The following is a 27,411-nucleotide window of genomic DNA, read 5'->3' on the forward strand; positions in this document are numbered from 1 at the left end:
GTGTGTGGCTATGGTGGGCGGTGGGATGTGTGGGACAGTGTTGGATGTATGTGTGGGTGGTGGCAGGGTGGGATGTGTGAGGGGGTGTGGGTATAGTGGGGGGGTGTGGTTGAGGTTTGGGGAATGTGTAGGTATGATGGGGTAGGTGAATGTGGGGGTTGTAGGTGGGGTGTGGGACAGTGGGTGTGTGCGTAGGTATGGTGGAGTATGAGGGGATATGAGTGCATGTGTGGGGTGTGATTAGGGTTTGGGTGGGTTGGGTGTGTGCATATGGGAGGCTGCCCCCCTTTGCTTTTCCCTTCCCTACGTGCCCCCCCCACCTGTTCATTGCGCCATGGCTGAGCCCAGCCCCTCCAGGCGGTGGGGAGCAGGAAGGGGATCAGCGCTGCCTGCCTGGCTTGCAGCACAGGGAAAGCAGCTGCTCCCAGCAGGCAGCAAGAGAAGACCTGGCAGAGTGGGGGGATGACACACGCCCTTGGCTTGGCACCTTTAGTCTCTGTCTTGCACCTGCCCAGCAGGGCTGCACCAAGCTCACGCTGGCTCCTACTGCTGCTCCTGCCCCACCTGCCTGTCCCATGCCTGCCTGGTGAGGCTTTGTGAGCAGCGGAGCTTCTTTGTGCCCCCCACCCCCCATTCACACGCTCCCCTGCCCAGCCATGCATGAGCAGGACCAGAGTGAGCTGCAGGCAGAGCCCCACTCCCCTCAATGCTGCAGCTTCCCCTCCCTACCTGCTGCCCTGAGCACAGCAGCAGGGACAGGAGGAGGAGTTGCTGAAGGCCAGGACAGCCCAGCAGTTCCCTGGACAGCAGCAGCAGCAGCCCTGCCTGGAAGCTGTGCCTGCTGGCCAGGGCTGGTGCCCTCTGGCTGGGGAGGCTGGGAGCACAGCACGCGCTGCTTCCAGCGGGCATGGGTGGGACCCAGCCCCATGCAGAGTGCAGGAGTGGAGCCAGGTACCGTTAATTGGCAGGTGCCTGCCTGGGGGCCAGATTCAATGAGCTGGTGGGTTAGATTCGGCCCGCAGACCATATTTTGCCCACCCCGGTCTAGAATGTTCATTTTATAAAATCCAGGAACCCTGGTCTTGAGATTTAGATTGAATTTGCTTGTGACTGTACAGGCCCTTGGGTTTATGTAGGGTCACTGTATGGTTCTTGCCTTATACTACTACCTACTAGGTAAATCTGCCTTTGCTTATAAAGCAGCTCTTTGCCATTTAAAGTCTCTATTTAGGGCATTGGAAAATTTTCCAATTCAAAATTTTCCAGAAAACCCACTTCTCTGACTCCAGCCCAAACTGCACTGGAGTTTTATTTCATCACACTGGGTGCATCTACAGGAGACGCTACGGCACATTTGCAGTGAGCTACTGCACAGTAGCTTGTTGCGAGTGCGCAGTAGCATTGCCGGGCACTAACTGTGATGTGATGCTACTGTGCGGTAGTGATGAGCTACTGCACAGTAGTTCGTTCTTACTGTGCAGTGTAATCGGGGAAAAACCGTGCGGCAACAGTTCTGTAGTTACTGTGCAGTCATTTAGTACTTGCCTGTGTAAGTACTACATAACTGTGCAGTCTCCTGCTCGTGTATTAATTGCACGTGTAAATGCATCTGCTGCGAGTGAAAAGTACATAGCAATAATTGTGGTTTGTAGTTCTCCCTTTTCTCTCATCTTCATTTATAAGTATCATTGCTTTCTTTTGTATTACAGTGATTTGAAAGAAGAACCTGTGTGTATAAATCTTGTGTGCTATACAATCTTTTTAACTGGACACAGGGTGTTCTAATGGTTTGCTATATTAAAATCTTGTTTTGTAGGATAGGAGAGGAAGAAGAGGACAGCAAGCACAATTACCGGTACGTAACTTCCCCTCCCTTGTTTTGCCTGAATTTTTTTTTTCCCTTTCCAGATTTTTCCTACAGAAAAAGGACTCGCACTGCAGTAGTTACAGAGGGAGGCTGGACTGCTGATCTCTTCAGTAATAGACTGCTGGACTGTCCAGCACCTACCCCCAGCGGCTCTGATAACAGGCAGAAGCTTGGATAGTGCAACATAAATCCTAGAGAGATGGAATTGGTCTGACCTCTTTAAGGGGTGCTTGAACCCTACCTGCTTGCCCTTCACTTTCCCACCTAATCTCTTCTCATAATAGAAAGTATCTAGCTGTTTCTTGCACACTGTTCTCAGGCACCCTGGTGATGAGCATAGTATAAATACCCATATAATCAGATTCTAGCCTCAATTAGATCACATTCTCTTTGCGTTCGCTTCTCTGAAGGAGAAATAGGGTGACCTGAATTCCAGGCACATTCCTAATTTCCTGATGTCGAATGTCCCCTGTTTTTTAAATCCTTTTCCCTAGTATGGGAACAGCTTCTCATTTCTCTCTCTGTCAAATCCCTTTATAATTTTGAATATCCCTGTCCGGTCATTTAATGCTGACATGTCTGGACTTAGCTGGGCTCATTGTGATTTTGGATTTTAGGTGGTTGTCAGTGTCAACTTTATTTGCTACACTGGATTTATATTCAGGATTCACTTCAAAATGGCCTACAGCTGTGAAGATCTTTCAACAACCTGTGCAAGAAAGCAATCCTACACTCCTAGGAGCTTGATTACCATTCTTCAGTTTTGCCTGCTCTGCCTGCTATTTCAGTAGCATAGTAATAGGAATAATCTGATCAAAATTAAGTCTGTTTTATGGAAAGACAATTTTCCTGGTCGGCTTTCTGATTTTTGCCCTCTAGTTACGGCACAGGGCCAATTTCCCGAATCCTGTGAGTGTCTTCTTCTCTCTTGATTCCAGTGACCTTATGTCATTTATCCCTCCATACTGATTGTTGTTTTCCACTCTTAGCTGTAACTCTTCTCCTACTCCCTTTTACCTGTGGGTAAATAGCTATATTAAATATAAAGACATTTTTCTGGCTTATTTACATCACTTTTGTTTTAACAACACCATTCTTATCCTTGCAAAGCTATGTCTTGAATTCTGCATTTGACTCATGTCTTCTCCTAGTGGCATGGAGGATATCCAGGCATGGGATTTGTGAGGCCGCCTTTGTTTAACCTTCACTTGATTTCTTACTGGTATTAATTTCTGTCTGTGTCAGGCGAAAGGCTTTCTGGGAGCCAAATGTCTCTCATACTAATTCTTGTTCTTATATGTGCAGCTGATGTGCTGAATAAACCTCGGCTAGTGAAGATGCTGCTGAGATGTGGTATTTGCATAATGGTTAATTGATTGTGGCTAAAGCTAATTGGTCAACAGAGCGGGTTGCCAATAAACAGCTGCCGCATTCCAAAAAGTTTAATTGGATTAGAAGGTTTTATAAATCGGCTGCCAATAGATGAAGCAAACAGGTTCTGGAAAGAGAGCCATTTCTCCCTTCGTCATGCTTGCTTTAAGAAGAAAAATCTTTATAAAGACAAAATTGAATCGCAATAGAAGTTCCAATTTGCCCACATGTAAGGTAAGCCTGTGCTGTTTTTCTGCCCCTCTCTTCTGCTTTTCCTTTGCAACACTTGCTCCAAATGCACAGGTTGATTTTGTTCCCCTCTCATCTAGGTGATGGACCTTTTCCACAGGTGGCCTTATTTCAATTGAAATTTTAATAGACTGTTGGCGGTGTTAATTTTCAATAATCCCAGTAGGCCTATAACGTTCTTAAAACTGGAATGAGGAGTTAGGCTGACTTTGCATACCTGAGGCCAACTTCAGTAGGGCACTTGAGGAGTGCTTCAAAACTGCAGACCTGGTAAACATGCCTGATATCTTAAATCTGGGTATTACAGCACCTTGGGAAGAAAGAGGTTGCACGTGTTGATACGAGCTTATAGCTTACGGGTTGACAACCCCCAGCATATGTGCCAGAGCATAACATGCAAGGCCATTTTGCTCGGCACGCCACAGCTGGCCAGGGCTCTGGGAAGCTACTGCTGGCCACAGAGCCTGGGCTGCTTGCAGCACGCAGCTGGGAGGCTGCAAACCCTGCTGCATGCTGCCGGAGCTTCGTGGCAGGCAGCACCAGCCCAGAGCCTGGGCTGGCTGTGGCAGGCAGCCGGGAGGCTGCAAACAACCACACCAGGGTCTGGAAACCCGACTGGGCTCAGTGACAGTGACTGCATGTGTGCCTCCGGGTGGACAGCAGGAAAGGGACTGAGACGGCGCTGCCCCACACACCTTCCTGGCCATGCACCCCGAGGCATTGACCCCCGGTGCAGCTGTTTGCAGCCTCCCAGTTGCCTGCCACAGGTGGCCTGAGCTCTGGGCATCTGCAGCAGGCAGGCTCCAAACAGCTGCACCAGTTTCTGGAGCCCCAGCACTGGCTCTGTGGGGGTGGTGGGTGCATGTGTGCCTCTGTGCACAGTGTGGAAGGGGCCAAGCCAGTGCAAGCCCAGCCCCTCCCCTGCCATCCACCTGCAGGTATGCATGCACTTGCCACCAAGAATGCGGATTGGGTCCCACACCACTCCCCCACTGTCTGCCTCTGGCACTCCAGCCAAAAAGATTGCTGACCTGGTATAGCTCTTCATTAGCGGAGGTCCACATAGTTGTCAGTACCTTGATGTAGCTTTGCCTCATTTATGCACCCCGTTTTCCTACGTGCCATAACATGTAGGTCTGTTACGTTAGAGCTGAAGGCAGGGAGGGGTGTCTCTCACTGCCTCCTCCATGTATAGGAAGATCCTAAAGTACTGCTTTATTTCAGAGCTGTTCTTCCTGAAATAATTTCAGTCTTTCTTCCCCTGCAAGCTCCAGGAAAGGCAGTAGGATCTCCTGGAGGGCAGGGGTTCAATTCTGGCCTGTGCCTGCCTTGCTGACCTTCAGCAGGTTACTTACTCTCTGTTTCCTGTGCCTGAAGATCAGGGATGACATTTGCTTTCCAAGAGAGTCGGTTACTTTGTGTCCTGGTAGCATATGAAGGTGTAAAACCCCATGTGAACACACAGTGCGGTTTTTTTGTCCCTTTAGAAGCTTATTGCTTAGCAGCGAAGTCCCTTTGTTAATCTTGACTATTGTAAAAGGCCTGTCTGCTCGTCCGCTGGAGTCTGCTCTGCTCATTGCTTCCTAGATTATTCCAGAATTGCCCTGAAGCAGGTTTCAAGCTGTTGAACACGTATACGTTCCTTGGTTCGATGGCCTCAGTTAGCCACATTCTCCATATGTTTACAGCTCTTGGAATTAAATAATTCTGCCTGAGCGCTCTGACTTCCCTCACCAGGCTGAGGTTTATCTTGTTCGGTATGTGTTTGTCCAAAACTCTTTGTGATTTTAACTACTTCTGTTAGGTCACTTTGCAATCTGTCCTAAAAAAAGAAGTGGTGGTGCCTTTTTGGGGTTTTCATTTACCAAATCCTAAATTTGTAAAGCATTTAATGGGCTACATGTCTGCTTCTGCAAGACATTTGAACTCATAGGAAGCTTGCCTTAACTTAATAAGGCAGTGTAGATCAACTCTGCCCATGGCTTTGGCCAAAAGCCTTGAATCCACTTCACAGGAAGTCAGCCCATTTCTCATATTGCAGTCATGCCCAAGCAAGAGAGCATCATCTCCTCTTTCTACTACCATGGATCTGTGTACTTGTAGCTCTAGAAATGCAGCTTCACCTGTTGAGCGCTCCCTCTCCTGCCTGCTGCGATCCCTTCAGCTTCAAAGCGATAGAGGCATTGGAGAGGTTCCCCTGCACCTCTTACAAGTTTAAACCTTTGTGCTCTGCTTGTGGATAACCGGAGTAAAGTATTTTATTAAAAATAGCCTCCAACACTGCATCTTACTCTAGTTCCTTTACCGACTCCAGAAAGTTTAAAGAAAAGTTGTTTGCTCGCCTTGCCTCTGAAAAGGTGGTGCATCTTTAGGACCTTGGTGGGGAGAAAAGCTGATGCTTCTCAGTTCAGCTGTGTGTGCCTGCTAATGAATGTCTTGCAGGTGTGAAGTAAACATCTATACTTAGAGGGCAACCATATGGTTAGAGTCTAGCAATTATAAATTACCATGCTTGTGGATTAATTTTTCTTCTCTATTAATTATTCATTATTTTGCAGGTTGTTGGATTTTCCCCACCCCCCTTATTCAGTTTTTTGCTTCATTAAGGGGTCTGTTAACTTCATTCTACTCCAGATCTAATTAGGAGCTGAGTTTCTAGATGGGTGTGGAGGGTGTGAAGCTGGATTCCAGCTCCCTAGGACTCTGAGGCAGATAAGTGGTAGAAGATGGCACAGCATTCCCTCATTATGGTATGGCAGATGTAATGGCACAGAATGTGGAGACCATATGGAAGTCGCTGCATGCTAAAAATGAGGATGAAGGTTGCAGTTTTCTGAATCCATCTCTGCTGATCAAGGGTTTCATTTACCCTGGACCTGGAGTTCAGATAGTTACTTGACCATGGCATTCTTAAAACTAGATAAAATGTACAAGTGGCTCCTAACTTGGAAGGGCTCCCTCACTTCAGTGGATCTCCCTTGCCATCATCCTGGGTGCTGCTCTCTGTAGTTTTCTCACTTTGGATTTGATCAGTGTTGTTCAAAATCACTGTCATTAAGGGTGGTGTTTTGCTACGTCTCGAGTGTCAATATGACACTAACACCTGCCCTTCTTATTAGTCTTTGGGTCACTCTTTGACTTACTGAATTATGTTACGGTGACATTATCAGCTCAGAAAGGCATAGGCTACCTGTATTGACTAGTGAATGGCCTAAGTCAAAAATTTGGCAGCACTTGATGATGCCCGAGAGCTGGAACACGCTCCTTGGCAGAGTATCAGATTTCTGTAGAGAGGCTAAGGCACCTAGAAAGGGAAGGAGGAGAGGGTAACATGTTTTTGGCTGCTTCTATCAAAGGTTTGCATAGCACGGGCAGTTTGTGTTAGCATTGGTGCAAATCTTTGTGCAGACCTCAGAGAGAACTAAACTTCTTTCCTGAATGTTGGGAATGAACCTTAGACGGTCTGCGTCTGGCTTGCCCATCTCCTCTAAGATGTCTATTCTGCCTCTGCAATGGCATAGGACATAGCTAGGTAACTTTTGTTCTTTCTCCCAGGTTGGTCCTTGATTGCAATGTTGAGTTCTTTTAGGACGTGTGATTTGTTTTAAAAACTCAGGGCTGTTCCTTAGTGGAGATCCTTACTCTGCCCTTCCAGGTCTCACAGGAAAAGAAGCCAACCCAGAAGGCATAAAACAGAAGATCAGAAGTCCCTCGGAGAAGTCATGGCTATCGAGACTGCCTTGGATGAGGTGAAAGTAAAAGAGGAGCTGAAAAGAGGGCCAGACGTAGATGAAGAGGAAAAAAGTAAAGCGACGGAAGGGGGAGAAGGTGAGGACCTTGCTTGCTGATGACAGATCATTTAAACAGAGAAATGGGGCAAGCGGCGTCTCCAGAACGTATTTGTAAATAATTTGTCAAGTGTTGTTTATTCCCATGGAAAGATCGGTGGACTCTTTCCCAATATTAAACCTGTACTTACTGAAATACGCCATCATGTACAGCCACGATTGATTTTTCCCCTCTCTTTAACAATTCAGGCCAAATAGCTTTCTGTGCAGGGCTTGGAAGTTTTGCCAGAGCTATTACAGTTTTGTAAAAATATACATTACGGGAGGAATATTTTTTTAAATATTTCATAAAGGAATGAATAAATATGTTTGCTGTGCCCTTCTCTGGGAGCGGTATGCCTTATATATTCCCATGGGCAATAGATCTCTCTCCTCTCCCTCCTCCTCTGCATAAAGCTATCTTTTGCGTATGTGAAGTTTTCACTTGCTGTACAAATAGGAGTAGAAATTTGACTGAAGTCATTCTGCTGGAGGAGAGACTTCAAATTTGGCTTTGAGTGCTTGAATTAGCACAAGTCTGTGGCAGCCCCACTGTGTGTGTATAATTTATTGCGTGTGCACAATTCTAGCACAGGTCCTGCACTTCACTTAAAGAGAGGAAGTTTCTAAGTGGCGTATGGATTGGGAGTTAACGTGGGACTGTGTCTTAAATCCGGTATTGAATTATGGTCTGACCTTCAGCAGATCACACAACACCTCTCCGCTGGTTCGCACAGATTTGGCCTGGCCATGGTACTTATTAACCTTCTAGGACGAGTCTGAGTAGAGTTTGCAAAGCGCTTTGAGTGTTAGATGAAAGGCACCATGCGAAGAGTGAAGTATAAAGAAGGCTTGTCATAGATCAGGGCATGTCCTGGTTTGTGACGAGTATGTTGTAGTTTCTCTCCAGGTGTGACACACAATATTTTGGTACGTGCTGCTGAAGAACCAAGCCCTTGTCACCATACAGAGATCTGTAGCTCTTCCCAGTAGAGAGGCTCTGTGATGTCACTAGGATGCTCTGCCTCTTAGCACTGTATTGAAGGTTGTAATTCTTGCTTCCTATGCCCTTTTTTTGCACTATATACAGTGCAGAGAATAACCTGCACATAGATACCTTCCCTTTGAGGCATTCCAAACCACTGGTTAACTAATATTCATATCCTATTATACCCCTTTGTTCCCAAGTTATGTCTGGGGGAAACCGGGGCAGGCAAAGTTTAAAGGTCATGGCACATAAGGTCATACCATATGTCTTTGGAACATAACCCAGTTTCCTGACTCAGTCCAGCGATTTATCAACCAGACAATGTGCCTTCTGCCTTCAAGGGAGAGGAGGATATGTAGATTATTGGCATATGGAGAAGGAACAGCACAGGAGAACAGTTACTTGCTATCACTCCATCTTGAAAGTGCCAGCAGTGCATTAAACTGTACACTCTCAGCTCGTGTATGAGTTTAACAGTTACTGCTGTAATAAATGGTCTGAAAATGCTGATATCTCCTGGGAGGCAAGAGATAAGTGGCAGGGACAGATCTGAGATCCTTAGAATGGAAGAGGGGAGAAAAGAATAGCTTTGTTCTAGCTGAACAGATTTTAAATCACACACTTAGTCCTGATGTGGAAAACTGCTTAACTGGTAGCAGAGAAGGCACAAACCCATTTTCAGCACCATTGCAGAAAGTGCGACGAGAAGCTATATGGTGTTCGGTGTAGTTCTGCGAGCCCCAGTGCTGATAAGGCCCATCAGAAATGGGCTGTTTTCTCCAGGCAGTATGGAAAAGCTAAGCAGAAGTGGTTTTGGTAGTCTCCTCGCAGGCCGAGGCAGAATCTGCATTCTTTTCCTCAACCTATTTACGGCTTTCTACTAACCACTTTTTAGTTTGCAAGTCTGCAGATAGCACCTGGCTGCTTATCTCTGAGTTGCATGTTATCTTCCCTCCTCCTTCCCCCTCTCCTTTCGTTTTACCTTGGGTTTCGCCTTTCCTTAAAAGGGGTTTTTCACTTATCCCAGAAAAGAAGACCAAAAGGTGCTGGGAGAAGGAAAAGCAGGATCCTTCCGAAATCACTGGCAGCTTTCAAGAATTAAGTGTTTCATGTTGTTGATTTGGACATGCTGAATATTAGTGACTGAAGCTTTAAGGGCTTCTCACCAGATACTTTACAGCGTTTTCTTTTTTGCCTTTTCTGACTAAGCTTTATGTTCATAATATAGCGTGCCAGTATTAATGCGGTGAGAATTTCATAGCAGGTTGCCTTGGGACTAGCAATTTCCAGGGAGAACCTTCCAGCTCTGCTCCTCTCTGAAAGCACTGAACAGCGTGAATGCAACCCATGTAGCAATGGGTGCCCCTTGTAATGCCTGTGTGTGTGTGTGTGTGTTGTATTTTGTACCACTTTAAATGCAGCCACTACAGACCCGGGTGTGTGTTGCATTTGAATTCATGCCCGTGAACCATCTTGTCTTGTGCTTCTTTGGGATATGGTGCCAAGAAAGGAGATCTGAGGAGTAGGGCTCATTCGCCTAGGGCCAGCGTCATACTATGGGGGTAATGGGATGACATTCAGACAGTGAAAATATACGATGAATATTAAGAAAAGTGTTGTGATGGTAGAATTATTCACGTGTCTCTTAGATTGATGGGGAAAAGCCCTAGTGCTTGAAATACATAAGCTGGATTGGATCAACTGCTAGAAACCCACTCCGGAGAGTTGTGCCATTTTAGGGGCTGGGGGTGCTCTGGAGTTGGACCTGCTAGATTTCTCCTAGCTTTGATTTCTCTACTGCATCCATGATCACTCTGCTGCTAGATTAAGAGGTCTGTTTTACAATCCCTTACTTTCTAAATCATCGACAATACAAATTATTCAACTGAAGTTTGCTTAATTGCTGCTGTTAATTTCTGTCCCTTATCTTCTCTGTGAGTACTGACACTTGAGCCTGTAGTTTTTCCTTAGTAACAGATGAAATCTCTGCTCTCTGTGAGCAGTGGTTTTAAAGCTGGATGTTTAAAGTTACTCAGCTTCAGTATAAGTATTTTTTCCAGAGGTACTGGTCACCTGCAGCCTCTGAAAATTGATGTATAGTTTCAAACTGCCCCCACCCCAGACAGTCTCCGTATATAAAGCCAAAACCATCTCTGCATTTCTAAACTATTTTCTATAGGTATTTGTCATGCTGTTCAGATCATCAGTAAATAGCTGCCTGTGGTCCTGCTAACCTGCCATACAGGGTAAGCTTATTTAATAAAGAGTAAGGCACTTCTCTACATGTGTAGGCAATCATGATGGCCAGACTTCTCCTTCAGATCTGTCCTCACCATTTCCCTGGAGCCCGGCTTTGTATCTCTCTCACGTTTTACAGATATACCTGTAAAGTAGATCTTTCATCATCGAAGCACTTAAACTTTTAAACAAGTCTTGGCTACCAGCTGCTGTCAAATTAGCCCATTTAGAAGTCAATAAAGCCAGTGAATGGCGTTTGCTTTGCTGTTTGGGTAGAGAGCTCTCAGTGTGTGTAGAGAGTAAATATGATCTGTTGTTGTGTGACTGGGGAGAAATCCAATTTGACTTTCATTCAATATGTTTGTTTCTCCAAGGAAATTCAATATTCCTTTCTGTGCGATACTACAAACCAGTTTACCCGAAGTGTGGCTTACACAAATACGACAATAACTATTTGGGCCAGCCTTATTGCCATTTTTTTTTTTTTTTATAAATTAGTATGAATAAGCCCCCCCGATCCCACTTCTGGGAACTGTCCAGATTCAGATCTCCCCCCCCCCCCCAAAAAACACTTCAGCAGGGATTCTAGCACTTCATCTTACTCGGGCTATAATCACTTTTACTGATTATCGCATTATGTTGTGGTAGGCTATCTGATTTTCTGCAGTGTGTGGAGCCTGGCCTATAAGATTTGCTAGGCCTTAGTGGCAGATGGAGCTGGGGTGTAGTGGAGCGACATTGTCCGTCTGTCTCCTTCTGCATCATCAGCTCCCTCCTCTCTCCCCATCTTATTAGTGGACAGAGTGACCTTTTGCAGTAGAGCCATCCAATTGCCGCATCTATAGGTGAAAAACAATCTCTTATGAAACAAATTGAGGGCTGGCATCTGTCTGTGGTACATCTATTATTTACTTTCCTTTGAGTGGACTGATAACTTTATTCATGAAGTGGGGGAAGGGGTGGGCATAGGGAACATAATTCACTGCCGACGCAATAAGGGAAACAGGCAAGGCGTCTTCCGTCCTGACCCAGCGATGCTTACTCAAGGGCCTGCAGGAATTTTAATCACAATGGTTGGGGAGCGTTCTGAAATCAAATTGGCCCGGTTATTTTACGGGGTTATATTGGGAGGGCTGGTAGGGAGAGAGGAGAAAAAGTCTCTTTGTTTTATGGGTGATCCCCATCTCGATAGAAAAATATTGGGGCATTCATCTGCCCAAGAAGTTCGTGTGCTGTCACCACTGCATAAGAGAGATGTGACAGTATGCAGATAAAATGAATGGTGGTGAGCCGGGAGGGGGAAGGACAGATGAAAGCAAGCGGTGGAAACTCACATTGCAGTTGCCAATACCGAGATGGTGCCTGTAATAGACTTGGTTCAATGCTGCGCTTGATTCATGTTTTAAAGGCCACTTTCTAAAGACCTTGCAGCAGATGCTATTCGGTAAAAAGTGATTTAGAAGGTTTGGTTCAATTCTTCATTTCCCAGGGTTGTTGACTGCATTGGATATACAGTAACACTTGCGCACAGCAGTGCTTGGATGTGGGGGGAGCAGTAAATGAAGGTGGCTTGGGGGGTAAGGGTATAAAACAGGATATAGAAATCTTCTGAATACAGATTGGGTTTCTTGTTTCAGTGTGCCAGTGCAGCACTGTGTGTTTGCCTCTAGAGTTGTGACCTGGTCATTAAGGAAGTGGTCTAGACTCACGTTTGACTTGATTGTGTGATTTTAAGGGCAAATGGGCCTATTTCCCAAAAAAGTTAGCTCAGATGTAAGAATTGAAATGTATGGGGAGGACTTCTTAGGGGGTACATTGGCTTTTCCTATCTATTGCTATCTTTGCTGAATAGTAAAGCAAATGAGAAAACCTTTGCTATTGCCTAGGAGAAGATGCGGTGCCTTTTCCTTAATCTTCTTGTCAAGTGCTGTAACTTGGTCAACCTGGACTCTGGGGCTTCAGTGTTTCTGCCTAGCTGGGTGACTAAGAGTTGTGTGTCTTAGCAGTGTTAATGTAGTACGTGCCGTGAGCCTCTCCATCTAGTTTGCAGTGGACAGCTGTCTTCTGTCACACCTGACCTTCACGTAGGTGTACTTAGCAGACAGGTCAAGGTTTGAATAGGCCGCAGGGACAAAATAAGCCTAATTTCTAGAAATGGATTTTCTAAGTCCGAGCAGAGAGCAAGTGAAGGGCTTCTTGTAGAGCCAGTGTGCTGTACCTATTTCATGCAAGTTTCTGCTGCTTATCTTGTTAGTTTGGCACCTTTTGTCAACCCTGATCTCATTTGTAACAGGGAATAATTAATGAAAGAAAGCGTCCAGAAACTTCAGCATGATCTGTTCAATCTTGTCATTTACTTGAAACAGGAGACTGCAAGGTAAAGACCCGTCCCCCGAAAGTAAAAGGGGAGAGGAAGAAGAAGAATCACCTCCATCAGCACCACCATCCTCATCATCACCACCACCACCACCACCACCACCTGCAGCCACCCCCGCCTCCACTGCAGCAACAGCAGCCTCCACCACCACCTCCACCTCCCCCTCCTCCACCACCACAGCAGCCTGCAGAGGAAGAGACACCACCAGCACGGCCGCTGGTCCCCGTAGCAGCAGCAGCAGCAGCCACAGCCGAGAAGAGCTTGCCCCCCGTGCCCCTCAACGTCATCCAGCCCTCGGAAGTGCCAAACGAGGTAGATGACTTTAAGCCCCGGCCCATCATTCCCATGCTTTATGTGGTTCCGCGGACCAAAAAGGTGGTGTTTGACAAAGAGCGCATGTCCTGCCAGCAGGCCTTTGAGCAGTTCGCCACGCAGAAGGGCCTGGGTTGGCGGGAGCAGACTGTTCCCGGAGAGCTTCCCGTGAAGGAAGAGGAGAGTGCAGAAGCTGAAAATGCTGAGGTTGCCACAGAGGCCAGTGATTTACAGGTACGTGCCAGCAAGGTCACGTTTAGGAAGGGGTAGAGGATGATATAGATGTTTCCACTGTCATAGCTGTATCTGCCTTCTTATAAATGCTAGTGGCAGCAGCCATGTGGATCCCAAGTAAGTTCCCCAAACTACTATGAAGGGGTCTTAGTTGGTGCCAGCTATGGAGGGTCGATCCTTGTTAGTTCTCATCTTGCAAGGCCAACCCTATCCCCTATGTATATGTTGCCATCACTGAAAATGGTGCTGCAGATAGGCCAGCTCACCTAACACGTGCTGAGTTTGTGTTCTGGCTGTCATTGTCATCTCAGCAGCTCTCTTTCTTTTGTTTCAGAACCCCGGTGCCGTCTATAAACAGGTTGGTTTAGGACAAAGGACTCTGTGCTAAAGATCTTGTACAGTTCCTGGGTAGAGTGGTGCCCACTGGCTTTTATTGTCCTTTGTTTGAAGTCCCTTCTACTGCCCTTGAGCTTATGGTGATCTGATGCCGACGGGGTTAGCGGTTTAAGCAAGCTTGACATTCCTGCGTTGTGTTTCCTGTTGGTTGGGCCCTGCTGATTCCCCACAAGGTGAAGGGGAAGTGCAAGTCAACCAGAGACTCAGCAGTAGAAAACCAAATAATTGCAGTTAGTTTTGAGATGAATCACTCTATCTAAAGTTGTTTGATCGCTGCTCTAAAAATGGCTTGTAACAGTCTGTGAAACCCTAGTTTTGTATGGGTGGGTGACTTCCAGCGAAGCAAACTTGTGCCCAGTAGGATGCAGAAAGGTGATCACAGAAGCCAGTTTTGCAGTGGCCGATGCACTGGTGACTGCTGTGTAGAGCAGTGGGTGGGGTGTCCAGTTTGATTGCATTAGCATTGTTTCAAATGTAACCTTACATGCAATACATTTTGTTTAACTACTTCTCACCTCTGCAGTTGGCCCATAGAAACCCCCTTGCCTTCCCTGGATTTCCTGAATCATCACCAGGCTACAATGTACCAACTCTATTGATACAAAAGAGCACTTCCCACAAATGAAGGAGCATTAATTTTCAGTTGTTTTCTCTAGTGCAGACAAAGCATTAGTGTCCTCCATAGTGGATGGCAGAAATTAATTGTGTTAGGTTCTGAGTGTGCATGCACGCACGCATCTTCAAAGACAAGTCTTCTCGGCCAGGGAATGGAGAAGAGGAGCAGATTTCCCTGCAATAACTTCAGCGTCTCAACCTGCAGATTTTATTCAGTTTAGATATTCTGGTTATTGACTCCCAGGTTTTTATAGCGCCGAAGCAGAAACTCCAACCCAAAGTAGATTTTCTTTTACATGGAGGTTTTCAGTGGAAATGCTGACAGTGTGCTGACTGACCAAACTGTTCAGAGACTAGTAGAAGTGGCAGACTTGGACTGGCTCTGAATCTACCCCGGTTAAGAGAAAAACATTGTAACCTACCTTTTAGCCTGGCATGATTTTATGAGATGGTGTTGGCATTCTCTATCACAGTCACTTTTTTGGAGAGGTCCTTGTCGATCCTTGCCAAATGCAGCAAGGAGTTTCTTGTGTGGGCTAAATGCCTGAGAAGTTAACTGCATTTTGCTTCTGCTGCTCTGCTTTCCCTGTAAGACTCTGGGACTTTTATGTAATTTATTCTAATTTATTTCAGACTGCTGCTGCTTTCTCAAAGATGAAGATGGAGATAAAGAAAAGTCGCCGCCATCCACTAGGCAAACCACCAACCCGTTCCCCTCTCTCTGTGGTTAAGCAGGAGGCATCAAGTGATGAGGGTGAGTGCATATGGCTATGCAGAATCCAGCTTTGTGTGTAGGTTACAGCCGTGTACAGACTGGTTTTCATGCATGGAAATATTGCTAGAGATGGTCATTAACATAGCATGATGAGCCAGCAGTGTGCCCTAATGACCCAATAGCATACCCTTGCTGCAAAGAAGGCTAACAGCATGCTGGGCTGCATTAGTAGAAGTGTTGCCAGCAAGTGGAGGGAAGTGATTTGTCCCCTCTATTTGGCACTGGTGAGGCCACATGTGGAGTACTGGATCCATTTTTGGGTCCCCCACTACCCAGATGTGATGTAGATAAATTGGAGAGAGTCCAGCGGAGGGCAGTGAAAATGGTTCAGGGGCTGGGGCACATGACTTAAGAGGAGAGGCTGAGGGAACTGGGTTTATTCAGTCTGGAGAGGAGAAGACTTAGGGAGGGATTTAATAGCAGTCTTCAACACCCTGAAGGGGGGTTCAAAGAGGACGTTTTTGGTGGTGGCAGATGACGGAACAAGGAGCAATGGTCTCAAGGGAAGTTTAGGTTAGAAGTAAGGAGGCAGTGTAAAGCAGTGGTCTCCAAAGTGGGGTGCACAAGACGATCCATTGGGGTGCAGGAAGAAAATATTAGAACTTCTATTTCTATTTATATAAATATACATATATTGGGGGTGCGTGCTCAAAAATTTTTTACTGATGGGGTGCGCGATCAAAAAAGTTTGGAGACCACTGCTGTAAAGCACTGGAACAGGTTACCCAGAGAGGTGGTGTAGTCTCCATCCTTGGAGTTTTTTAAGACCAAGCTAGACAAAGCCTTGGCTGGGATAATCTAGTTATGTCTGGTCCTGCTTTGAGCCAGAGGTTGGATTAGATGTGACCTCCTGAGGTCCCTTCCAACCCTCATTTTCTGTGATGGCCCAAAACTCGTACATGTTTCACTTAGCTGGTAGGAAAATGGTGCCTGGATTCTGAGAACTCAGTGTTGAATAGGTTCCTTGTGCTTGGGACAAGGAGGAGAAAATCAGGCTTTTAATCTGCTTGAAAACCAGGCTTAACTCTTGTGGTCTGCGCACTCAGAATTGCAGGCATGTTTTGAAATTGTGGATCTAACCTAGTGAGGGTCAACCCTTTTGGCAGGCATGCCACACATTACCCTTGCAGTCTTCTTGAGTGCCACTCCGATCCCTCTCCCCTGCCAAATCTGCCACTGTGCCATCTCTCCCCTCCCCAATTTACTGTGCACCTTGCACGCAGGCTGTCCGTGCCACTTGCTGGTTGGCTACTTCTTGTCTAGCCTGTGCACAGCATTGACTTTGGGGCGTGTTTAACAAAAGTTGCTACTGTGAAACTTCCTTTATAAATTTGTAGCAGAAGCAGCACACTCTGTAGGAGAGCAAAGGAATACACTTCATTTTAGTTTTGAATCTGCTTTTGACTTTCTCTTATATTTAATGAACCTTGTCTCAGTTTCCCTAACTTTAAGATGAGGTTTCCTGCCCGTGATTTCTGATTGAATTTACATTCCTTGAGCTTATTTCTAGCTGTTCCTACCTCTTTTGGTAACATTATAGAGCTGCTTGGGCCTTCCTAGCTTCAGATCCTTTGAACAGAGCTGTTGTTCATAACCTTTAGTACCCAACAGTCAAGCTGAGGCTGAGGCCAGCAGAAGGCTTTGCCTCAAAGGGATGCCTCGCTTCTGTCTGCTGGTTGGGTTATCTCTGCTAGTCCTTGATCCTAATGGGAGTGCCTGTAGTACTGTAGAACAGCCTGTGTCCAATGCTCAGGTACTTTCCATAGACCAGCCAGTTTGCCTTGAAAGGAGAATATTGGCATTGAGTTAGGTTAGCGTAGTGCTGAGCACAGTGAGGTCCAGACTTGGTTGAGGACACTAGGTTGGCCTGCAGTATAGATGTTTAATAATAGAGATCTGTGCCTTGGGTATTATTTCTGTGCCCTGAATGTCCTGTACCTTTGTGAGTAAGGAAGCGATGCTGAGCACTTAAACCCTTGCTTGCTTCTCTCTCTCCTCTGGGTAGAGAGACTTCAATTTATAGGAAGTGTTGGGGACAAGGTCATGGGAGAACATGGGAGAGTGGTGTTGGCAATCAAATGATTCAGTTCCAGTTTAGAGATGTGCTGCTAGTACAGTTGAGAGGCTTGCACAGCAGGCAGTGTGGTTTTATTTAAACAGCTCCATCGATTGGCAAAGCAGAAATTTGTCACCTGCCTACAGAGTCATTATCACGTAGCCAAGTTCAGCTTGACATGTCTGGCCCGAGCTTACTTTTCACCACCCAGGAGGTTTCTTTCTTTTACAGCTGTGTCATTCCTGTGGCCTGCATTGGGTAAAGCAGCCTTTGCGAGAGGGGATACTGCATTGGTACATGCCAGGAATACTAGAGTCAGCATTTTCCAGAATCTTGGGACAGCATCTGCCATAGAGCTAATTGAGCTCCCCCTGCTAGACATTCGCTAGACGACCGAGAGGGGATCCAAACACTGGAATGCCATATTCTCTTAGCTCGCTAAGGCTGGGTGGGGGTTAGGCACTAGCACTGGCCCTGGTATGGGGTTCTAGGCAGGCAGTCCAGGTGCATACTGTGCATTTGATGTTCCTCTTGATGGTCCAAGTAACTGGGCCTAGAGACCACTTCCAGCTCCACCAAACTTTCTCAGTAGAGCATGCACAGTCCCAGCACCTTCTGGATCTTCAAGTCTCCTGTTTACCACTTTGATGGCATGTGAATGCTGTAGCTCATAAAACTTGCACATAGACAGGCTGTGAGAAGACTGAGTGTACAGATCATTTAGAAAACAGCTGGTGTCCTCAGCACAGCACTAGTTCACCCTTCCCTTGGGGATGGGGGCAGGTTCATTGGCATTCAGTTAGATGGGACTTACCCCTCCCCATCAGGCTTCTTTGGCAGCTACCTCTGAGCTGGTGAGAACAACCAAAGCCCTTACCCTTTTATAACCCTTGTCTCCTCTGCCATGTTACCTCCTAATCGGGCTCAGCAGGTGAGCAGTGACCCTCTACCAGGTGCCTTAGTGGCTAGGCAACTCTTCTCCCCAGATGAATAAGTTCTCTTGCTAGAAGGTAGCCCATCATCTGCAGTAGCTCAATCTCTGACAGAGGTCTTAATGTGACAGCACTCAGATGGAGATAAAAAGAGAGTAGTGAGACGAAGGGCAGCCTTACAGTCAACGTGGAGCTTGCATTAAGATGCAGACATGGCATATCCAGAACTTCAAATTAAATTGGCTTCACATGAACAGGTTCTCCAAATCATCAGAACAGTAGGCAGACCATGGTGGATTTCCACCATGGGATGAAACAGGCAAGTGGCCAGAGGTTCAAGTTGTCTGAGGTTAGATTAGGTCTACAGTGTACTGAAGGCTTCCATGGGTCTTGCGGTACTGCAGTACAGTAGACTTGGAGATCTTGAGGCAGATTCAGCATGTTTGTTAAAGGCCTTCATTGGAATCAGAAAATGAATAATACAGCAAGTATATTATCCCTGTATTAATTTTAATGTTAAATTAAATTAATATTTTACTCTGGCCCTGAATCTTCTGTTTCTAGCATGTCTCAGCTACTTATTCTGCAAACAGATTTACAGAAGCTGTCACAAGGAGGAAGGGGACATTTGGGGCTTTAGCACATATGAAGGAAGGGGACAGGGTCAGCATGGGCTTGCGGGAGTAGCATCTCGGTGAGATGTTCCTGCTAAAATAATCACCAGGAGTAATATGGACAATGCTGCTGTGTGAGTTTTATGTTGGGATCCGGGGTTTTCTTTCCCTCGGCACATATAGGAGCCTATGCTGCTCAGAGCTGCTGTGTTGTAGGGTTTTTGCACACTGACAGCACTACCATCACATCACACTTAGTTCACACGCACAGAGTTTTCCTATATCTGTAGCAATTCAGAAATAGTAAGCTGAATTGCTTAGGTACTAGACCACAAAACTGTAGTGTGGATGGATGGATGCTGTGCGCAGAGAATCATATAACACAAGTCCCTGATCAGAAGTTTGTGAAAGCAAAGCAGCAGCATAAGCAGCTTCCTAATAGATCTTTTGCTGGAAGCAAAAATGGTTGGAGACGTAAGGCTGAGGCACAGCACTTGAAAGGCAGATGGGGAATAGTGGCAGAGAAGGGTAAAGGAGAACCCAGATGGAGGTTGCTTTGCAGGCAGACTCGATGCCTGTATTGGCAGGCAACAAATGCACTGTGCGATGGTGGCTGAGCGCAGAGTTGACCCTCTGCAATGGGGACTGGATGACCCTTCTTGGAGACTAGGAGACTCCTCTTGGTGGTGTGTTAAACGAGTGTGCTACATAAGTGACTTCTTGGAAGCTGGAGTTATCACTTGAAAAAAGGAGATTTCCTTGGGTCTGTATGAATCATCTTGACCTTGACTTAAATTGAGGAAACCATATCACCCAGTGGCCACAGCACTGGGATGAGAGCTTGCCTCTTTCCTTTTCGATAGGCCAATTGCTGTTCCTCAGCCTTGTTAAAATGGAGCTGAAAGATGTATTTATAAAATGCTTTGAGTCCTATAGATGAAAAGTGCCATAGAAGAGTTAAGTGTTCTTCTTTATTCTGCTTCTCCCGAGTATCACTGGAGTGCATTTGTTTTGCACTCTCTTGCTGCTTTTTATTTGTCTGTACTGACGAGTCTTCCCATTGCACATTTTACTCTAGAAACATTTCCATTTTCTGGGGAGGAAGATGTGAGTGACCCAGAGGCTTTGAAGTCTTTACTTTCCCTCCAATGGAAGAATAAAGTACATAATTTCCCAGCTGAGAGAAAATTCAATGCAGCTGCTGCCCTGAGTGAGCCATATTGTGCAGTCTGTACACTCTTCTATCCATATAACCAGGTAATTTGTGATGATGCTGTGGATGGGTGAGTCAGTGCAGGGGGCTGCATGGTTGGTACTTTAATCAAACTATTATGTTTGCTTTCTCTAAAGAAAGCATCGGTATTATGATTCAGCCCTTTATTGCGATAGATAACAGACAAGAACCCCAGGTTTGCAGGCTGAAGAGGCGTATCAGGATCCAGCAGGAAAAATGGGGAGAACCTTTGGCTTTTCGTCTTTCCTGGCATTCATTTTTTATTTCACTTCAGTACAGCAGAAATTTCATGTGCCAGGTATATTCGGCCAAGCTCAGATGGGTCTTGTTCTTCTCTGCCACAGGCTTCCTATGTGGCCTTCAGAACATCATTTAATCTCTGCTTTGGCTCCATTATTTGCAAAATGTCAGAGGAATGACTTGAAAGTTCACGTGCAAAGCTTTCCGAGATCCTCTGACAGGAGATGTGAAGCTGAGATGTATTATTGATTTGTGTATTCAAAGACTTTGGGATTGTGCCTGTGTTCACCTTTTGCTTAAAACAACCCCCAAAAGCTGGCTGATATCCTCTTCTTCCTCCTTCCACTTCTCTACCAATGCTTGGAGATCGACAGCTTCTCCAGCTGAGTAGGCACAAATCAGGGATCCCAAGGCAATGTAACCTCCATTATTACTGGTGCATGCTGGCTGATGGGATGAAGATTTTGCCTGGATCTCTCCCGTATGCCCGTATTCCGGTTCTACCTTTAATTTCAGTTGTTTGAAACTAGAGAGGTGAGTTACCACCACAAGATGCTGATGAGAGCGGTTGCAGAGCACCCGAGAAGAGACCAAACTAAATGCTACTGAACTGTTAATATATACTACAGAATTCTCCCATTTTTTCCAGGCTGCTGTAGGCAGGTGTCACACTTCGGTTACGCTATCAAGAGTAAAAGTGTTGGTCTTTGTTTTAGAAATGTGTGCATTGGAGCCTAGGTTTAATGTAATACAGGGCACATTACACAGGGCACCAGAAAGGAGATGCTAATATAAATGTGCGTGTGTAACTTGCATTTAATTTTCCAGTCATTTGAGTAAATAAGCAATAATACCTTGACATGTTTGCTGGGCACATCTACCCTTCCTCAGTTGCCAAAAAATACTTCTGGGTTTTAAACTTCTGAGAACTTCAGTTTAAGATGTAAATTTTCTTGGCTATGGTAGTTGCCTGTCAAAACAAAGGGAACCCAATCTAATTGTGCAACACGCATTAAGCATGCTTTATAAATAAGTACCTAGGACAGGAAGGCACCCCAAATTCTTTAGAGCTCTCCACTCTCAATGTAAATTCTTTCATACACTTCATATCTGGTCCCTATAATTGAATGTGTCCGGTGCTTCTTGGTGTAAACACTGACGCTGGATGTTTCAAGGGGATTGGAAAACAGAGGTGATGCACTGACACATTTAGGCTGCGTGGTGATTTATGGGGCCATATATTAATCTGCATTACACTGCTGGGCTTTCATGTACACCAGAGACAGCACTGTATACAAGACAGCAGCGGCATTGCACAGGTAGTCTCATGTAGGTCATGTATGAGTTTGTACACAGCTGCATAGTTTTAGCAATGCACACTCCAAAAGGTGTGCAGAAAGACTAGGATTTGAAAGAGGCTTTTACTCGCATTAAATGTACCTCTTTGAACTTCTCCAGTTACTTGTATATAACCTCTTTTCTCCAAGGACTGCTACTCAAAGATAAGCTGTCTGCTGCCTTTGTTTTAAAATCTTGAGAATAAAAAAACCAAGAGTCAGGCCTCTTGCTGTCCTGGAAGAGTTGGATGAATTGTTTTTAAATATTACTTTAGTATAGCTGTTGTTCAAGGGCTCCAGCCACATTCACCCTCATGTGAGCTGCTGTCCCTCGGTGCTCGAGTGGTTGACCTCGAGCAAATTTCAGAATAGCATTATGGAAGCACCAGAGCTGAACTTCTTATTACCCACAACTGTCCCCCCCACTGAGTGACAGTTTATCCACAACATTTGAACAACATCCTTGGGGCATTATCATTTTGCCCCCAGGTATATCCCATGAGCAGGAGGATGACATTTATAAGGTGATATAATTACTTGTCCAGCTCTGTGCCACTTCAGCCCTGCATTAGCAATCTCATGCACCTGGATCCAGATATAGCTCTCTGGGTTCACTAGGGGGGTGTGTTTGTGCGCAGATGTGTGTGTGAATGAATTAAAAAAGAGCCCTGATTTATTTTCCATCATCAGAATAAAGTCTGTCTCCAGGATTGCCTGGATGCAGCTGTATAATGGATTGTAAGGAGAGGTGGGTACAGCTGGGCTGTTTTAATCCATTGTCTTTTAACTCCAGCTTGCTACCAGAAACCTTGAAATGCCCTTCTGGAGAAAATCTTGCTGAAAGAGCAAGGGAATGATGCCAGGGGCCTGGAGATGGGGGAGGGAGATCTTGCTTTTGGTCTGGGAGGGGCGAGGGATATTTTTCAGCTGCAACATTTGGGGATTTGGTTGTGTGCTTGTATGTCTACAAAATAAAAATAGTGAACACAGCTTGTTATTTTAATAATTTCCTGAGCTTTCAGACCACATCGCAAATCTCTGGCCATGTCTGGTTGGAATGGAGGGGGAGTGACAAGGTTCCCTATTTGCTTAACTGGAACTCTGGGTTCTTACAAGCGCTGCAGGGTTTCAAACAGTGTTACCCAGCAAGCATTGATATTTTTTTCCGCAAAGGCAGGGGCTTCTCGTCTTGAGGTCAGACCAGTTGGTGGTTGGGTAAAGGGGAGACACTGGGTAACACTTTCTTTTTCTCTTAGTCTTTGCAGGTGGATAAAGAGGCTGTCCAGGTCTCTGTAGGAGAGAGCCCCTCCCTGCTCCAGCTTTCCAAGTGTGGACAGAAGACCAAGCCTCTGATTCCTGAGATGTGCTTTACTTCAAGTGGTGAAAACACAGAACCCCTTCCTTCAAACTCTTACATTGGTGAAGATGGAACCAGCCTCTTAATATCCTGTGCCAAGTGCTGCCTGCAGGTCCATGCTAGTGAGTGTGCCTCTACTTCACTATGGGATCTGGGTAGTCACAGCTGCTTTATCTGTATGCTGCTTGTCTGGACTCTCTGGGCTCGCTTGCAATACTCATAACTCCTGTTTTTTCCTGTTCCTGCACTAATATTTCTTCATGTTATCTTTCATTACATTTCTGGGTCTGCTACCTCTGTGGCCATCCTTGGATCAAGCTGTATATTTGCTTTATATTCTGCTGTCCCTTGAATTAGTTTTCTTTCCTGGTTGGCAGGGGTCAGCTTCTCTCTAGTGGAAGCTCCTTCTCATACATACATCTGCCCTCTAATTCCCACTGGGTAAGCTTTCTCTCTGAGCCCCAGGTGAGAGCCTGGGGGCATGAAAGGCAGGCAAATACAGCAGCGCAACCTTAAATGCACAAGGTAGAAGGGGGCATGGAGTAGAAACCCTTAACTTGTATGATTGGAAGGGTAGCCATGGTGCTAATTAAAAGCAGCCCAGGAGAAACAGCTGAGGGAAGAGCAAACAGATGCACATCCTGCAGTGAGTAAGCCTCCATTTCTAAACTTGACTCAATGTCCCGTTAACAAACCCAAGGGCAATATTCAGTAGCTGCTGGACCTTCAGCAGATCATCCCCTCAGATGTTTTCAGCTATAGATTGGGCTCCTGTTGCGACGGTATCTGTTAGAGGGAGAGTCCATTATTTTATTGGGTACTTTTCTCCTTCTGACACATCAGTTACAGCCTGGTATTCTTGGAGCCTTCTGCATGAACAGAATGGTAATTTGGCTTCTGGATTGTTTCGCGGGGATAGAAAACTTCTTAAATACCTCTCCCCCAACTTGTGTCATCCCTGCACGTTCTCCTGGGCCTCGCGGGGGAACTGCCTGGTGTATTTAAGGGACAACCTGTGTTGGAAGTAGAGCTGGGTGAAGTTATTCAAATCAAAAGCCTAAAACGGCTTCAGGCCAACCACAGCTATTCATGGATTTAAGCTGAATTTGGTGAATAGTTTCAGCATGACAAAATGGGAGGGTTAGGAAGGATTTAAAAAAAAAGTTTGCTTTGATATAGTCTAAAGAGAGCTTTGGCAACATTTCAAGATCAAATCTAGCTAAATTTAATTTAAACAGTTTGTGATAAGAGAGGCTTTTGTGATGCACCAAGCCAATACACTATTTTTTGGGCCAGCCACCAAACTAAATAATTAAAATGGAGCTGTACAAATGGTTAGCCTTTCTGCCCCCTTTCTTCCCCTGAACTGTCACACAGTCTCCCCGCACTGATGAAACAGGATATTGCCACCTTTTGCGGCAAGTAAGATGAGATCTCCCTCTGCAATTAAGATGATGAACCATCATTTTGAGATTTTTATTTTGGGAGCTTAAAGTCTCCTCACTGAGACAGCAGAAATCAGAGCCATGGTTCATTACATACCTCTCTTTTGCTCACTTGCACTGTGTAATTTAATGACTCCTGGCCTTGTGCCAGTTTTACCCTCTCATACTTCCATAAGAGAATTCTCTGGCAACAACTGCCCATCTTTGTTGAGTGATTGCACAGCTGGGGCAGACAAACGAGCCTTTTCCTGGGGTTAAAAAGAGTACCAGTGCCAGAAGGGGACTAGAACAAAGAAAAAGGAATAAAAAGTCCATTAAGAATTTTGTCTCCCATGTTCCTGCTGCAAAGAGTGGAGCATGAATGCACTGGCTGTACATCATGTGTGTGGGGATTCAGGTTGGAGTTGCTTCTAATTAGTTTTCCATTTAAATGTGGTGGTTTCTAATTACATCCTGTTAGAAAAAAGTGAAGTTGAAAGCAGGCATCTTTGAGAAAAGCCTGTTTCTGGGGGTACCTTAGTTACAGTTATCTTCCCGTATCGCTTGCTTTGGCCTCTGTGCATAAGTTACCATTTGTTTTCACTGTAGCAGGAAAACCAACAAATGAAAAGTGAGTCAATTTATAGTTCTTCGACTTGTCCAGGTGTCGATCTGGGTGAGTCCTGACTTGTTCTTGTGAGCAACTGCGACCAGGGAGCAATTCTGAGATGCCTCTTTTTAGTATCTGCATTGCTCCATATAGAAATGGTGCTTTATCACAGAAGAGGCATATATATGTCTATACGTTCCCTTGATTGTAGGCATAACAATCAAGGGAACGTATAGACATAAGAGAGGGTTTCTGATGGCAGCTGACTGCAGGTGCCGCTCAGTGTCAGGAGTATTTTGTATTCTACAGCATCCAGCTGATTTCCACGCTAGTATTTGGAGGTGCAACAGATGACAGTTTGATCTGGGCAGATGGAAAGTCTGACTTGGTTCACATTGGCTGAAATTACTTTTGCAACCATAGCTTTCTAGACCAGAGGTTGCCAGGCAGTTCAGCACAAACTAGAATTAGAATAGAGATTCAGCTTGTCAATTGTATCTGCGAGGGAGTTGCTCCCAGCTCGCAGGCGGTAATAACGGTGCAGGGTGAGTGCGAGTCCAGAGGTGGTTGTCCCATTTGGAGGTAGTGATCATTTCAACGTCTGTCTTCTTTATCTGGTCCGTGCACCCATCTCCAGTAGAGTTGCACATCAGAACAGTCCCAGAAGCCCAACTTCTGAGAGAGGTGGCTATAAAAGAGCAGTGCTAATCTGTAGTCCGAGACCGAGCCTGGTGTTTTCTGTGGCACGGATTTAGGTATGTGGAGCCCATGAGGCTTAGGTCTAGCTGCTGCGCTCTAGACTAATAAGGTCCCCGGTGCCTGCTTGTCTCCTTGTCGCTGTCTGTCCGCACTCGTAGACTGCAGTATCTATTCGACTTGGCTGCAGTGAGACAAGTTTGCTCACTCTGTATAATGGAATGACAGCGTCCAGGCTTGTTTCAGCCGGGATGGTAGCGTGCTGCGAAACTGCTTGGCAGTCTACTTGTTGGAGGTGCCTCACCTGGCTGCGTGACAGGCTGAGACAACAGTGAGGACATGGGGAACGGAGCACTTACCCTCTGCAAAGGTTTTAAGCTCTTGAGGTGCTGACATCCCATACGCTGGGTTCATTGCTCTAATTATGGATTCTGGGTTTCTGTCGGTCTCTGTTCCAAGTCGGCACACGAAGCCTCTCTTCTCTTGCCTGGCTGTCTCTGCACACTGTATTTCTCCAATGGGAATGGGAGCTTTGTGCCTAAATACTTTTAAAAATCAGGCTTTTCATCCCTTTCTGCCTTGGGTCCCCATCTGTAAAATGGGAATGATGGCCCTGTTGCACTTCCCAGGGGGACTGCATAACATACTGAGGTGCTCAACTTCTGCAGGTATGGAAGTACTTGGCTTAACGGGCTTTGGCGTTTAATCTCTCTTATCTGGAATTGCACAGCTCTTCACCTCCTAGAGACGTGCAGAAGACCCTCAGTTCCCAAATAACAGAGTTGTCCAAATCTTCCTAAGAGGCCACTTAAAGGTTAAAATTTAGTCTAAGCAGCTCTTGAGTCATGTATTTTTCTTTTTTTTTTCCCTGCAGCTCTCAATAAGCAAGATTTAATTTATCCTCTGAAAACAAACATGAATATCAAATACCTGCCTCTGCATAATTTATCTCTTCCTGGCCCCTCATACTTCTGTATTTCCCTCTGTGTTCCTTCAAGAGATCCCCCTCCCTCTGCTTTAAGTCCAGGGGTCCCTCACCTGTAGTCTTGAAGCAAGAAATCAATGCTGAAATTTCACAGTCTGTTCCACACGGCTTTGGGCTCCATAAATATTTCAGTTAAAGGTGTCAGTTTCCATTTCAAGCCAATTTTGAGATCAGTTTTCCAAATCCCATCACCCAGTTCCTGTGTCAGGTCTGGATTGGATCTGCTGTCCTGACCTGTCATATGATGGAAAGAAACTTCAAATGCAGGAGGCAAGTACAGGTCTATATTATTGACTTTTCAGAGATTATATTTATCTGGGTTAAGTAGCTACTTTTCATAGAGGCAGGTACTGTGGCAACCTTGCTGATACCTGAATATTTTTCTTCGAGTTTATCAAAATGATTGGCTTACCATATACTATTGCTATGCGTACTGGAAAAATGCTTCCCTTGTTTGGCTGATAGTGCATTTTCAACTCTGGGGCATGTTGAGATGCAAATTTCTTAATAGGGTTTGGGTCGGTATGAAGGATGGTAGAGGGGCTACTGAGACACAGACAGGCCAGGCTCAATCCCTGCTGTGGTACAGACTTTGGGCAAGCTGCAGGTTCAGATTTGGTGCCTCCCTTCCATAGAAATTGGCAGTGATCAGGTGCTGGGCCAGTGGAGGCTGGTAT

General features: G+C 45.7%; 1 protein-coding gene across 5 annotated transcripts in view; it reads left to right on the plus strand.

The window, feature by feature from the left end:
- KDM4B (lysine demethylase 4B) overlaps nt 1-27,411 on the plus strand; it is a 165,534-nt gene that overhangs the window by 110,904 nt on the left and 27,219 nt on the right. Inside the window, exons 11-18 of one of the 5 annotated variants that reach the window (XM_019513439.1) lie at nt 1,817-1,855; nt 7,143-7,315; nt 12,907-13,229; nt 13,329-13,463; nt 13,798-13,821; nt 15,108-15,228; nt 19,930-20,108; nt 22,919-23,141. In XM_019513439.1, coding sequence (XP_019368984.1) covers nt 1,817-1,855; nt 7,143-7,315; nt 12,907-13,229; nt 13,329-13,463; nt 13,798-13,821; nt 15,108-15,228; nt 19,930-20,108; nt 22,919-23,141 — 1,217 coding nt within the window. Of the gene's footprint in view, nt 1-1,816; nt 1,856-7,142; nt 7,316-12,906; nt 13,464-13,797; nt 13,822-14,382; nt 15,014-15,107; nt 15,229-19,929; nt 20,109-22,918; nt 23,142-27,411 lie in introns of those variants that run through there. The other 4 variants (XM_019513438.1, XM_019513435.1, XM_019513437.1 and 1 more) reach the window with 4 other exon arrangements.

Source organism: Gavialis gangeticus, unplaced genomic scaffold, assembly GCF_001723915.1.
Source record: "Gavialis gangeticus isolate Ggan-Ray unplaced genomic scaffold, GavGan_comp1, whole genome shotgun sequence".
NCBI lineage: Eukaryota > Metazoa > Chordata > Crocodylia > Gavialidae > Gavialis > Gavialis gangeticus.